This window comes from Lithobates pipiens, unplaced genomic scaffold (assembly GCF_037356315.1).
Source record: "Lithobates pipiens isolate NorthernLeopardFrog02 unplaced genomic scaffold, aLitPip1_a1.2 Scaffold_13, whole genome shotgun sequence".
NCBI classification, from domain to species: domain Eukaryota; kingdom Metazoa; phylum Chordata; class Amphibia; order Anura; family Ranidae; genus Lithobates; species Lithobates pipiens.
The window spans coordinates 29,038,313-29,052,037 of NW_027507718.1; the positions used below are offsets into that span (position 1 = coordinate 29,038,313).

General features: G+C 39.2%; 1 protein-coding gene across 2 annotated transcripts in view; it reads right to left on the reverse strand.

Moving 5' to 3' along the window:
• GDA (guanine deaminase) overlaps positions 1-13,725 on the reverse strand; it is a 127,935-nt gene that overhangs the window by 22,960 nt on the left and 91,250 nt on the right. For both annotated transcript variants that reach the window (XM_077474945.1, XM_077474946.1), the window contains exons 4-8: positions 11,127-11,214; positions 7,973-8,078; positions 5,924-5,951; positions 2,859-2,966; positions 1,006-1,113 (exon numbers count right to left, since the gene is read on the reverse strand). In XM_077474945.1, the coding sequence (XP_077331071.1) occupies positions 1,006-1,113; positions 2,859-2,966; positions 5,924-5,951; positions 7,973-8,078; positions 11,127-11,214 (438 nt within the window). The remainder of the gene's footprint in view (positions 1-1,005; positions 1,114-2,858; positions 2,967-5,923; positions 5,952-7,972; positions 8,079-11,126; positions 11,215-13,725) is intronic.

Below are 13,725 nucleotides of genomic sequence, written 5' to 3' on the forward strand. Positions count from 1 at the left end.
CCTCACTACTATTAATGTGGGCAGAGACCCTGGAAATTATGTCACCGACTGCTCCCGACGCGTTGCGTCACAGATCACGTGACTTCAAGGGATATCTGTGCGAATTGCAGCCCAAGTTTCCTGTTCTTAGCTGAGAGGAGTGGCACCCAGTTTGGTCTTCTGCTATTTTAGCCCATCTGCTTCAAAGTTCGATGTGTTGTGCGTTCAGAGATGGTATTCTGCATACCTTGGTTGTAATAAGTGGTTATTTAAGTTACTGTTGACTTTCTATCATCTCAAAACAGTCTGCCCATTCTCCTCTGACATCAACAAGGCCTTTTGTCCACACAACTGCCACTCATTGAACATTTCCCATTTTTGGACCATTCTGTGTAAACCCTAGAAATGATTGTGCATGAACATCCCAGTAGATCAGCAGTTTTTGAAATACTCAGACCAGCCCGTCTGGCACCAACAACCATGCCACGTTCAAAGTCACTTATATCCCCTTTCTTCCCCATTCTGATGCTCAGCAAGTCATCATCACCACATCTTGTTGCCTAAATGCATTGAGTTGCTGCCATGTGATTGGCTGATTATCGATTTGTGTTACCAAGCAATTGAACAGATGTACCTAATTAAAATGGCCAGCGAGTGTAATATACCTTCCTGTGTTTTACTAATTCTACCGTAGCAGTATAAAGATTAATATTAGTCAATGTTGATTGAGAGAGTGAAGTTTCTCTTTAATCTGTTTTTAGCCCTGGTCAGTTATTCTCTGTTGGACTACAAAACACCTCCTTCTCTCCTCATCTCTATGATGGGAGGGGGTGTTCTGTAGTCCTGCAGATATCTGACAGGACAAAACATGAGGATATATAAATGTATTACAGAGACATACGGAATATGTGTTTTATTTTAAATATCAGTTAAAATATTAATAACTTTAGGCAATGGCATGCATACAATATTAGCTCTAAAGTAAAGTTGGACCAACTACTGTTGTCTAAGAACAATTAAACTCACTTTGTCTGTCAGAAGTTTATTTCTGTCATATACGTCAGTGTAATTCTTGTAGCCAGGAAATAGGTTTAACACCTCTTCAATCTCTGCGGGAGACTCACTGATGTGGCTCTGAAAGCAAGAGAATAATGTAAAAGTATATAATGATGCTATAAGTAAATTTTATTTAACTCATAAGAAAGCATCATAAACTGATATATTCATGACTGATATAAAATATATTTTGCAATAGAGGTTATTATATATGCGTGGTGGTTTGGAAGACTTTATTTTATTTTGCTGATCATACCTCTTCCATCAAAAATAAAAGACAAAAGACAATAGTTATAAAATTAACATAATGAACTCTACAAGCCATATCATGTATATATATATATTAATTAAACATATATTAACCACTTCCCGACCAGCGCACGACGATGTACGTCGACAGAATGGCACGGGCAGGCATATTGGCGTACATGTACGTCCAATATTCGTTGCCGCCGTGCCATCGGGAGCGCGCCGCCGGCGGCGCGCTCCCGCGCTGGTCGGGACCCCCGTGAGTCCGGTCGCGGGACCCGCGGACTCGATCGCCGCGGGCATCCCCGCGATCGTCTCACGTAGCGGCCGAATGGAGGAAATGCTGTATAAACAAAATTTTTCCATTCTGCCTAGCAACTAGTGACGCTGATCTCTGCTCCATGTGATTGGAGCAGAGATCAGTGTACACTAAATGAAAGCCCAACCCCCCCACAGTTAGTAACACACCCCTAGGAACACTTAACCCCTACACTGCCACCCACTGGTTAACCCTTTCACTGCCAGTGTCATTTACACAGGAATCACTGCATTTATATAGCAGTGATTACTGTATAAATGACAATGGTCCCAAAAATGTGTCAAAAATGTCCGATGGGTCCCCCACAATGTCGCAGTCACAATAAAAATCGCAGATCGCCACCATTACTAGTAAAAAAAAAAATAATAAAAAATTATTATTAATAAAAATGCTATAAAACTATCCCTATTTTGTAAACGCTATAACTTTTGCGCAAACCAATCAATAATCGCTTATTGCGATTTTTTTTACCAAAAATATGTAGAAGAATACGTATCGGCCTAAACTGAGGGAAAAAAATGTTTTTTTATATATTTTTGGGGGATATTTATTATTACAAAAAGTAAAAAATAATGCGTTTTTTTCAAAATTATCGCTCTATTTTTGTTTATAGCGCAAAAAATAAAAACCGCAGGGGTGATCAAATACCACCAAAAGAAAGCTCTATTTGTGGGAAAAAAAGGACGTTAATTTTGTTTGGGAGCCACGTCGCAGGACCGCGCAATTGTCAGTTAAAGCGACGCAGTGCCGAATCGAAAAAAGTGGTCTGGTCTTTGACCAGCAAATTGGTCCGGTCTGAAAGTGGTTAAATAATAATAAAACATTATAAAAAATAACAATTTGAAAAATTGCTTGGTAACATTATGAACTTTCCTATACAGCCAGCATGTAAAGCCCCAGGGCCCTTTTGCTGTTATGATCACATATTAATGAAAGCCTATTGTTTACAGAGATCACAAGATCAACGTATCAAGGTGAAATTTAAACACAGACTGCATTATCCCATATTAGACAGATCAGTATACTTACTCAGAGAAATACAGTTCTGTCTGAAAGGGAACTATGTCTCCTGTGCTATATTATTAGCTAACACATGATGCTCTGGGAATCTTTTGTCATGCATGTCATTTTTATTTGCAAAACAAAAATATATAAAACATAAACTATCCTTATAAATAAATATGACTAAAAAACAATTAAATATTGTAAACAACTTAAAAATTTATTTTGGTTTCTGAATTTTTGTAATAAATACCTGTATATGCAGCTGGTGCTCCTCAGCTAATGTGCCAAGTTCGTTAAGCAATTTTTCGCTGCAGGTTACTGCAAACCGGGGAGTTACAATGGGTTTTACTCTGTCATACTGAGAAAGTCATCAATATCACAATAATTAGAAGATCATGTGAATGGCGGTCTGCATAGAAATCTGAGAGGAACACAATGAAGCAAGTATAACCTAATTCTTCACTTAAGCGGTATCATGCATTTTACAACTTACTAATAATGCTGAATTTAAACGCATATGAAACCACAAAAATCACTCACAAAGTGTAATTGACTATAAATAAACATTATGAAAAGAAAATATGATTTCCAAATGTAGACACTGTCAACTATTTGCAGTATAACATACTAGGCAATATATCCACTGAGCTGTTCTCTGTAATCAATTTATTTTTGGAAGACTGGAAGTAATAAATATAAATCTACTTTACTATATGTACTCTCTGTTAAAGTGTTTTTCCACATTAAAATATTGGAGCATGCTAACATTTCAGCAGTAAAATAAAAAAGAAAAGATTTTTGTACTTATATTAAAATCTTTTTCTCACAGTCCATTGAGCAACACCAGAATTCAGCTGAAACAGTTAGATTATACTGCCTGTCTACAGAAAGTTGAAATACTGGCAAACATAAAAAAACATTTAAAGACTAAGTTCACCTTTAACTAAAAAAAATAATGCACATATTTTTGCAGGTAATAAATAATTAGCATTTATTATTTTTTTCTACAGGAACCTTGAAAGTACTGCACACAGCCAGCAGATTGCAAGTGTAATGTCAGGCTCCTGCACACTTTCCCTTCAGCATTCTGCCGGTACTTCTGTAAGTGCTTTCAGTTTGAAGGGTGGAAGGAGTGTGAATGGACTATGAATGCGCTGATCAGCTCGCTCATAGTCCATTGAGAACTAAAAGTTGGCTGCTGCAGTAGCTAACAGGATTTGCAGTTTGTTCACTTAGAGATGACTGTGAATGAATGATGTGGCTGTGTGAATGAGGCCATGCACAGCCACAAAGATTTTAAATGTGATAACTAAAATCTTGTTTTCTTTATAAACCATTAAGGAACCCAGGAATTCAGTTTTTTTTTGTTTTTTTTTTACTTCCAATAGTTTTTTATTGAGTTTTTCTTGTGTAAAAAACAAGGTAAACATAAGCATTAAATCTTTCCGTCATACAGAAATTTAGAATGAAGAAACTCTTACATCAGCGTGTTGACTAGGTTTAGAATTTTTCTTTTTTAAATAAAAGGAAAAACCCCAGCATAAGATAGAGATTGATGTATAAAAGAGAGGAATTGGAGTTGTCCCTCTTGCTCCGACACCCCTAAAGGGATCAAGCTGTGTCATGGGCTGCGTGGGCAACTGCCGTAATCTCATAACATATCATAACAACAAAGTACTTGATACTTGGTTTAGGAGAATTATCCAATGTGAAACCTAACTGAAGCATACACAAGCGGTTGCTTGTGATATATATAAAATAAAATAAATACTAGAGAGAAAGAAAGAGAAGGGAGACAGGGGCGGGGGAGAAGAATGTGAGGGGGGGGGGGGCAAGAGAGGGAAGAGAGGGAGAAAGAGATAGGTAGAGATTTAGGTGTGTCTGGTGGAACATTACCGTGGGCTATTGAGCCCTATGAAGGATGTAGTGGCATGTGCACATAGTCTGCCCAGGGTTCCCAGGTAGATTCGAAATTCCTCCTATAGTATGCTGACTATCTTCTCCTGAGCCATAATCCAGGAGATCTTTCGTTTTGCCATGGTAAGAGGGACAAAGGGTCGCTTCCACATATTTCTGGAGGCCTTTTCTATAGGGAAATTTAGTAAAGCTATGTGTGGAGATTTCTCAACTGGTATGCCCATAACTTTACAGACCATAGTAAATATTTTTTATTCTTATGGTCCTGATGTTCTTGATTTAAAGTGTATTTCCACCTTTGCAGTCAAATTTGAGAAAACTACATTATATGCTTGTTATGTGTTCCCATTCACACAGCATGCCTAAAAAAATCTTATACATATGTCTTAACTTTTAGACCATTCTCAGGACAAGATATCATTGCTGATTGCAAGGTTTTTTAAATGTTAAAATAAATCTGTCCCAAGTCTGTTCTCATTAACATACAATTCAAGTTGCCCAGCCCTTAAATCTCTAAACCACTAATCCTTTGTTAGGACAGACAGTGCTCAAATCTAGTTAGAATTGATAGTGAAGAAGATCTGCCTGCACAATACCGACAGGGTTAATTATGGCAGCTGCTCAGCCCCATCAATAACAGAGAACTATGTAGCATTTTTCTTTGCTGGATGATCTTGTTTGCTGGAGCATTTAAAAAATGTATGCTGCATTTTTTTTTAAGTTATGATATGTGAATGGGGATAGGACATGTAACAAATATAAAGTAGGTGTTATCCCAATTTGGCTGCAAAAGTGGAAATACACATTAATGTATAGCCTCATCCTTGCCTGCCAGTCTCTGTTCCATGGCTTGAGCACACCAGTGTTCATAGGGTATAATGTTGGGAGGAGAAGGTCTAGTCTTCCATAATGAGTGAAGGAAGTTGGAAATTTTAAGGAATTTAAATCTCTCAGAGGTGGTCATTTCTAATTTGGTTATGCAATATTTAAGGGTGATTGGTCCAGAGTGATTGAAAAAGAAAAAGAATAAGATTAACTCCTTCCAATGACTGTTCTGGAGAAGCAGACTCAGAGAACAGGCAAGAGGTTACACCCATTAAAAGGGTCCTCCTAGAATGAGGGTACAGAACCATCCCCTACCCCACCACAGCCCAATGAATAGCATCTGAAACTTGATCCAAAGAAAGCAACTTCATTAACTTTTTTTTACCAAAGTCTTGAGCTGAACAGCCACACTCAATGTTGATAATAGGCTACTAGCACTAGATATCTACCAGCACTAGGTATCTAAGAATAATGACATATCATCATCAACGCATGTGGCTCCTAAAGTTAAACAAAATCATCAAAATGAATGTTTTAAAATATATGTCAGTAATGTTTGAACTTCATACTCACTTTTTCCTTTTTCATGACTTCAACAAACCTAGAAAACAATATACAAAATACACTTTCATCTATTGCTGTAAATTTTACTTTTAAACAATTAAGGGTCTGTGGGTATGGCTATTAATTATCACAACGAGGACATAAATATAGTGCTGAATTATGGCACTGTAAGGTGTGCCAGTTTTAAGGCAGAGCATGCTCGTGCAAGATCATCATGCATAGACAAGTGCCTGCTCTGGAACTAGCACCACTTTGGGGACTGGGCAACTTCAACCATCAGTGCTACATGGGAGCCAAACCTATGAGGGGTAATAGCAATGCTAACAGGTTTAATTTAAATGGAGGTGATATCAATGTATGTATTATTTTACAATTTTACATTTGGTTCTTAGCTTGTTTCCCTGTTTCCTGAACAGGAACATATTATAAGCTATATAAATGTATTTGAAATGTAGCGGATGGCATTTTGGACAAAATGTCATACGCATGTAAATTTAGTTTTTGCCTCAGAACAGTAGGGGTTCTGAGGGTTAATTACATAGGTTGGCCTTAACATCAGTCTGGCCGGGCTGTTTTAGAAGTTCTGCCTGGTCATGTGAACAGTGAGGTGCACATGACAGGCCAGAATCAGGCCTGGTTGGATGTTTTAGGTATCAGCCTTCTCAGAACCAATCAGTGGGAGTTCCGGGGCCCGCTGGGGAGTCTGGGAAGGGGTACTTAAGAGGTGTGGGTCACGTGGTTCAAGAGAGGAGTTTGTGAGGCCCGTTTGGTATGTTCTGGTTCCAGGACCGGGGTAGCCCCGTGAGGGGTCCCGGTCACGGGGTGTTCGACATCCCGCAACATGTCCCTGTTAGAGGCCCCCAATAGACCTGCCTGGTCTGGGGTAGGGATCTGTTTGTTCCCGAGTCTCGGAACTTGCTGGTCCGAGGCGCAGTAACTGAGGGAGGATTCAAGGTGTCCGGGTGTGCTCTCGGCTTAGAGAGGCACCACAGCTCGTGGAAGTGACCAGGGGAGGACTCTTCGGAGGAGGGCTGACAAGCAGTATCCTGAGAAGTGCCTGGTTACTGAGTTGGGAAGGACATTGACAAATTCAAATTTTTCCAGTGCCATTGAGGAGACAGAGAATGTTCCAGGTACTGAGGAAAAAGGTTCCCGCTCACCTTTAGTTACAGCTTGAACACGTTCATAGAATTGCTTCAAGTTTTCAGTCAATGTGCTGACTGCCATGATCTCTGGCTAGAGATCTGTTCAGCCTTGAAGTACCCAGCTGTGAGTGGCTACTCTCTGGGTGGAATTAGAGACTTTGCCAGACCTGCAGTTCAAGGTGCCTGAGTTCTTCACCTGTGCCCTCTGTTCCCATGAGAGACTGTGTTATTGGATGTTACCACTGCAAAATAAAACCTTTCAAAAGAACTTTATTTGTGTCAGCGTTCAAGTTGTTGGGTATCAACCCTGGGAACCCCTAGACGTGGAAGAACAAGCCAAGCGGAGGTAACCGGTAAGCCCAATAAGTCAAGGCCGCCCTGCAAAGGGAAATGGCCACTACAGAAAGAATTAATATTTGTTGTGGATTTTGTATTTTAAATGCATAGTAAATATATAGTTAATTTACTGACCATAATGCTGCCCACCACTGCACCTGTAATTTAATTATCACTTGTATACACAAGGGAGGTTGGGTAACATTGTGGTGTGCGGCGGTAAAAATCATACCCCTACCATGTTTGACAGCAGTACTGGGTAAGTAAGTGGGGCCACATTGCAACAGCTTGCCAGACTAGCAAAATCCTGTTTGGCTATAACAAAAAGGGCATTTATGTGGCAACAGTAATGCAACTCCTGTACTGCTCTCTGAAATGTGATCACTTTTCAGAAACTGCTGCAAGTGTAAACAAGCCCTTAAATTATATTTCTTGATTATTTTACTACATACATAGCTCTCAGCTGTTTCTCATTCCTCCCAAGTTTACTTAACTGAGGTACAAAAAAGTCAGATCTCCAAGCTGGCTTAGCTATCTAGCAGAGCTTTATACTATACTGTTTGTGTGTGTACTTTACCTTTTGGTTTCTTTTATAGACTCTTCATTGCTTTCTTTATATTGGGGGTATGCTTTGTTGCTATCCATGCAAACTTTCCCAATAAATGCTCTCTGACCATACTGATCTATAAAACAAAACCATGTTGTGTTAACTATTCACATATGGCACTATTTTGAGCTTTCTTTGTCCTAAATATGTATTGCTACAGGAAACCCAATAATATTGTCATTAATTTTGTTACAAAGGACCTTTGGGGGTTATTTACGAAAGGCAAATCCACTTTGCACTGAAAGTGCACTTGGAAGTGCAGTCCCTCTAAATCTAAGGGGTAGATATGAAATAAATGGAAGCTCTTCTGATTTTATCATCCAATCATGTGCAAGCTAAAAAATGCTGTTTTTTTATTTTCCTTGCATGTCCCCCTCGGATCTACAGCGATTTTTCTTCCAAGTGCACTTGCAGTGCAAAGTGGATTTTCCTTTAGTAAATAACCCCCCTTGTGTTGTTTAATATACTGTAGATATAGGTCTGTGTTGTAGGTGTTTGTTTGTAGGCTTAGTGGTAGATGAATAATTACAAAAGTTGAAACACAGTTCGAGGACTTTGTAGGCACAACCAAGCAAGATAAAGTAGAAATTCAAATCTTTAACAATGCACATAAAAGAGTTAAAAACATCAAGTTAAAAACAAAGTAGCATTGTGCACCGTAAATTATTAGAATTGGTCGAACCAACTGTAGAATTAGTATAAACACATCATGTTGGATTAGAGGGTAAATATCAAAGATGGTATAAAGCTCCACCGCTATTTCATATGCAGCTCAACATGTTTCGTGACCTTCGCTTCATCAGGAGTTGTGTGCTATCATACGGATGTTACAATAATGTCAAACCAGAGACCATCCCGACAGAGTTTGTCACACAAAGGGTCATGGATCCATACAAAATATGGTAGGAAGGAAGGTAATAAATCTACACAGGGAAGATAGTATAGAAATGCTCTCTATAAATCCACTTATTCCAGAACTTCCAGCCCAATAGAATCTTCAAAGCTATATCAAGGTGTGTCCCCTGAAAATGAATAACTGCACTATAAGGGATAAATAAAGGCAAGGAAAAAAGTAGCCAAACCACCCTCAATAATTATATACAGTCTTATGCCCACAACTGGGGAACCAACAAACTGTGAATAGAGAAGAACCAAAAATAGGGCTCAAGTGCAAAAACCTGGAAGCACTATCCATCCTGCACAGCGTCCCCCATAAACTCCTTGACTGGTTTGTTAGTGTGTGTCAGGCATTTGAGGGCAACACCTGATTCAGACTGTTTGCTAATAAATGACTGCATATACAATAGCTGACAAATTCTGTATAGACCTGGAACTGTAAACGTGACACTATATTATAAAAACAATCATCTCCCACTGATCAGGCATCACTACCCTAAGCACATACTATATATCATATATTGTCTTAGAATTTGTCTTGGTCTAGCTCTCTTTCCTGTTTTATTAAATATACTGTAGCTGTACAGTATATTGGTTAGGTGGGTCTAGCAAACAACAATGCAGACTGTCACCTCAGTTATACAAAGTAAGTATGTTCATTGTTTCAGTAATTCTTTAAAGTATATGTCAAGTATATGTCAAGCCAATACCATTTTTCTGCCTGGTTTTGGATATAATGGGGATGCGTAAAGTTTTTATTGCTATCTGTGGCTCCATTAGAGAGATGTGCCATCAATCCCTCTCCTATTGACTATGGTTTCACCAGATAAAAAGCAGGAAGAAATAAAAACCCTTCTCTACTAGGCATTTTTATTTTTATTTCTGGATAGCCATAAAGCTTGACAGATTCTAACCATTCCCCATTCTAATTTCTTTAATAAATGGCACTTTTTTTTTTTGGGGGGGGGGGTACTTGCTCCCACTTCCACTCGGATAGCCTGACAAGATCTCCTCCCTCTCTCCATGCAGTCTTCTGGGACAGGTCCAAGGCCCTTAACGCTGCCCTACAAACTACTGAACCTTGCACTCTGTTTTACATACAATTCACTCCTGCACTCTGCCCTACATAATACTGATCCCTGCACTCTGCCCTTCATACTACTAACCCCTGTACTCTGCCCTAAATAATACTGATCCCTGTATTCTGCCCTATATACTACCAACCCCTGTACTCTGTCCTACATACTACTAATTCCTGCACACTGCCCTACATAATGCTGATCCTTTAACTCTGTATTGCATACTACAGACCCCTTAGCTCTGCCCTACAAATTACTGCCCCCGGCACTCTGTTTTACGTACAATTCACTCCTGCACTCTGACTCACATACTACTGACCCCTGCACTCTGCCTTACAAACTACTGACTATTGCACTCTGCCCTTCGTGGTACTGACTCCTGAACTCTGCATTAACTACTACTAACCCCTAAACTCTGTTCTACAAACTACTAACCCCACTATATTACATACCACTGACACATGCATACTGCTGACCTCTGCACTCTGTCTCGCATACTACTGACCCCTGTACTCTGCCCTACAAACTACTCACGTCTGCACTTTGCATTACTCCCGAACCCAGCATTTAGCCTTAACATACTACTGGACCCCTACACTCCACTTTTCATATTGCAAGCACCATATTATACCTTATCCAGGCTGTCCCTCTTTATGAAAGTTTAAAGTCGGGGGGTATGTTTTGAGTTATTATTGAAGTCACTGACAACAGTGTCGCAGAGTACTATTGTAGAATCTAGTTTATAGCAGCCAATGTACTTACTAATATATACTATATATAATATATAAGTATAATACTATACTTAGTATATAATATATACTAATATATATTAATAAGTATTACATAAGTCCTTTTCTTGATTGAAAATATAAAGTAGACATTTTGTTTTATATATCTAGCACTCTCATTTTCTTACAAACATTTTTCAAAACATTATTCTCAAAAGGTTGCCTAGCCTTGTTCTAAAGTGGTAGTCTGTTTGGAAGCCTTCCCAGGCATATAACACAGTTGAGTGGACTAATTACCACAAAACAAAACAACCGTACAGAGATTTAAACTGATTATTGGAGTGCTATTAAATAAATAAAAAGAGCATATTAATATTGTTTGTACTTATTGCTTGTTATTTATAGTCTATAAGTTCTTACCAGCAATGCTAGCCAATACAATAGAAGCATCGGTGTGAATTGTTGCAAAGTAGCAAGCTGTTGTTGTGCCATTTCTAAGTGTTCTTTTCTAAAAGAAAAAGAAACAAAACTTAATAAAAAAAAAAATTAACAGAGACTAGTATAAAAGACCTACATTCAAATAAATAATAAAGTCATCTTTCAAATATTCAACTCCACTCATGTGACACCCTGTATGGAAGCAACCATCCCTCTTTGACCAATAGCAATGAATGACATGATACACTCAAGCATAATGGTTTGTATCATCCAGCGCTCCACAGACCTCTGCAATAATCGAATATGTCCCTCTATTCATTTTTTATGGGCAGGTCAAGTATAAGCGTGCGTGTTCAAAAGGACACCAGAGTCCCTGAGGACATAATCATTGCCAACCCTGATTAGGCTGGGTAGTAGGAAATTCAATTAGGACACATTCAGACCTGTGTGATGCAATGTGTCACTTTTTTGACTGTATTTTTCTGGCACGTTTGTCATGCAGCAGTATAGGGCAGCCCATTTACTTGTAAAACTAGCTCATGAACCTTTTTTTGAGCCAAGTGCAATCTGTGTGGTGCATTTTTTTTTTTTTAAGAAGACTTTATAATCACTTTAACTTGATTGTTTAACCACTTGAGCCCCGGACCAATTGTCAGCCTAAGGACCAGAGGTCTTTTTACAATTTTGCACTGCACTGATTTAACTGGTAATTGCGCGGTCATGCAATGTTGTACCCAAACGAAAATTGCGTCCTTTTCCTCCCACAAATAGAGCTTTCTTTTGATGGTATTTGATTGCCTCTGCAATTTTTATTTTTTACAATATAAAAGGAAAAAGACTGAAAATTTTGAAAAAAAAAAGATATTTTCTACTTTTTGTTATAAGAAAAATCGAATAAACTCAATTTTAGTATACATTTAGACCAAAATGTATTCAGCCACATGTCTATAGTAAAAAAAATGTCTGTAATTTACACTGCTTTTAATTTATGACTGCCTATCTAATTTCTTGAGGTGCTAAAATGGCAGGGCAGTACAAACCCCCCCCCAAATGACCCCATTTTGGAAAGTAGACACCCCAATGAAATTGCTGAGGGGCAACTTGAGCCCATTGAATATTTTTTTTGTCCCAAGTGATTGAATAATGACACAAAAAAAAAGTTTACAAAAAGTTGTCACTAAATGATATATTGCTCACACATGCCATAGTTATATGTGGAATTGCACCCCAAAATATATTCTGCTGCTTCTCCTGAGTATGGGGATACCACATATGTGGGACCTTTTGGGAGCCTAGCCGCGTACGGGACCCCGAAATCCAATCACTGCCTTCAGGATTTCTAAGGGTGCAAATTTTTGATCTCACTCCTCACTACCTATCACAGTTTCGAAGGCCATAAAATGCCAAAATAGCACAAACCCCCCCCCAAATGACCCCATTTTGGAAAGTAGACACTCCAAGCTATTTGCTGAGAGGCATCTTGAGTCCATGGAATATTTTATATTTTTCCACAAGTTGTGGGAATATTACAAACTTTTTTTTTTTTTGCACAACCTTGTCACTAAATGATATATTGCTCACACATGCTATGGGCATATGTAGAATTACACCCCAAAATAAATTCTGCTGCTTCTCCTGAGTACGAGGATACCACATGTGGGGGACTTTTTGGGAGCCTAGCCGCGTACGGGACCCCGAAAACCAAGCACCACCTTCAGGATTTAAATATAAAACGCTACCAAAAAAACTGCTAGCGATCGCAGGGATCAGGCCTGACTCTGCGAATGCTGCAGTTATGTGTTTAGTAAGTGAAAGTGATCAATCGATACTGCACTTGGGTGGGCTGGGCGGAGGGGCAAAACGCAGGTGCTAGCAGGTATCTGGGCTGATCCCGCTAACAATGCGTTTTTTTGGAACCCTAAACTGCTGGGGACACTAGTATAGATCTGATCAGATCAGATATTGATCTGTTCAGATACTATACCACTACGGGAGGTGTATGCTTTGCGCGTGGGTGTTAGCGGTACTGGCACTAACCTAGCGCTGCCTGGGGTGACGCAGACCCTATCTGACCCTAAAACCTAATTGATATTACCCGCTGGGTGATCAGGGGGTTAAACCTTTATTGGGTAATAAATGGTGGGTGCCCTGATGCTATAAAAAGCAAACTAACTAACGAGAGCCACCCGTAACACTTATACGGTGATCACTGGTGAAAGGGTTAACTAGGGGCAATCAGGGGGTTAAAACCTTTATAAGGTAGTATATGGGGGTCCCTGACGCTATATAAAAACCTGACGGGGAACCTAAATAACTAAATAACTAACTGGCTAACCAGTGTCACCAGTGACACTTATACAGTGATTGCTGGTGAAAGGGTTAACTCTAGGGGCAATCAGGGGGTTAAAATCTTTATTAGATAGTATATTGGGGTACCTAACACTATAAAAACCTGGCGGTGAACCTAAAAAATAACTAGCTACCTAGTGGCACCAGTGACACTAATGCAGCGATCAGAAAAACGATCGCTTAGTGACACTGGCAAAAGGGGGTGAAAGGGTTAACTCTAGGGGCAATCAGG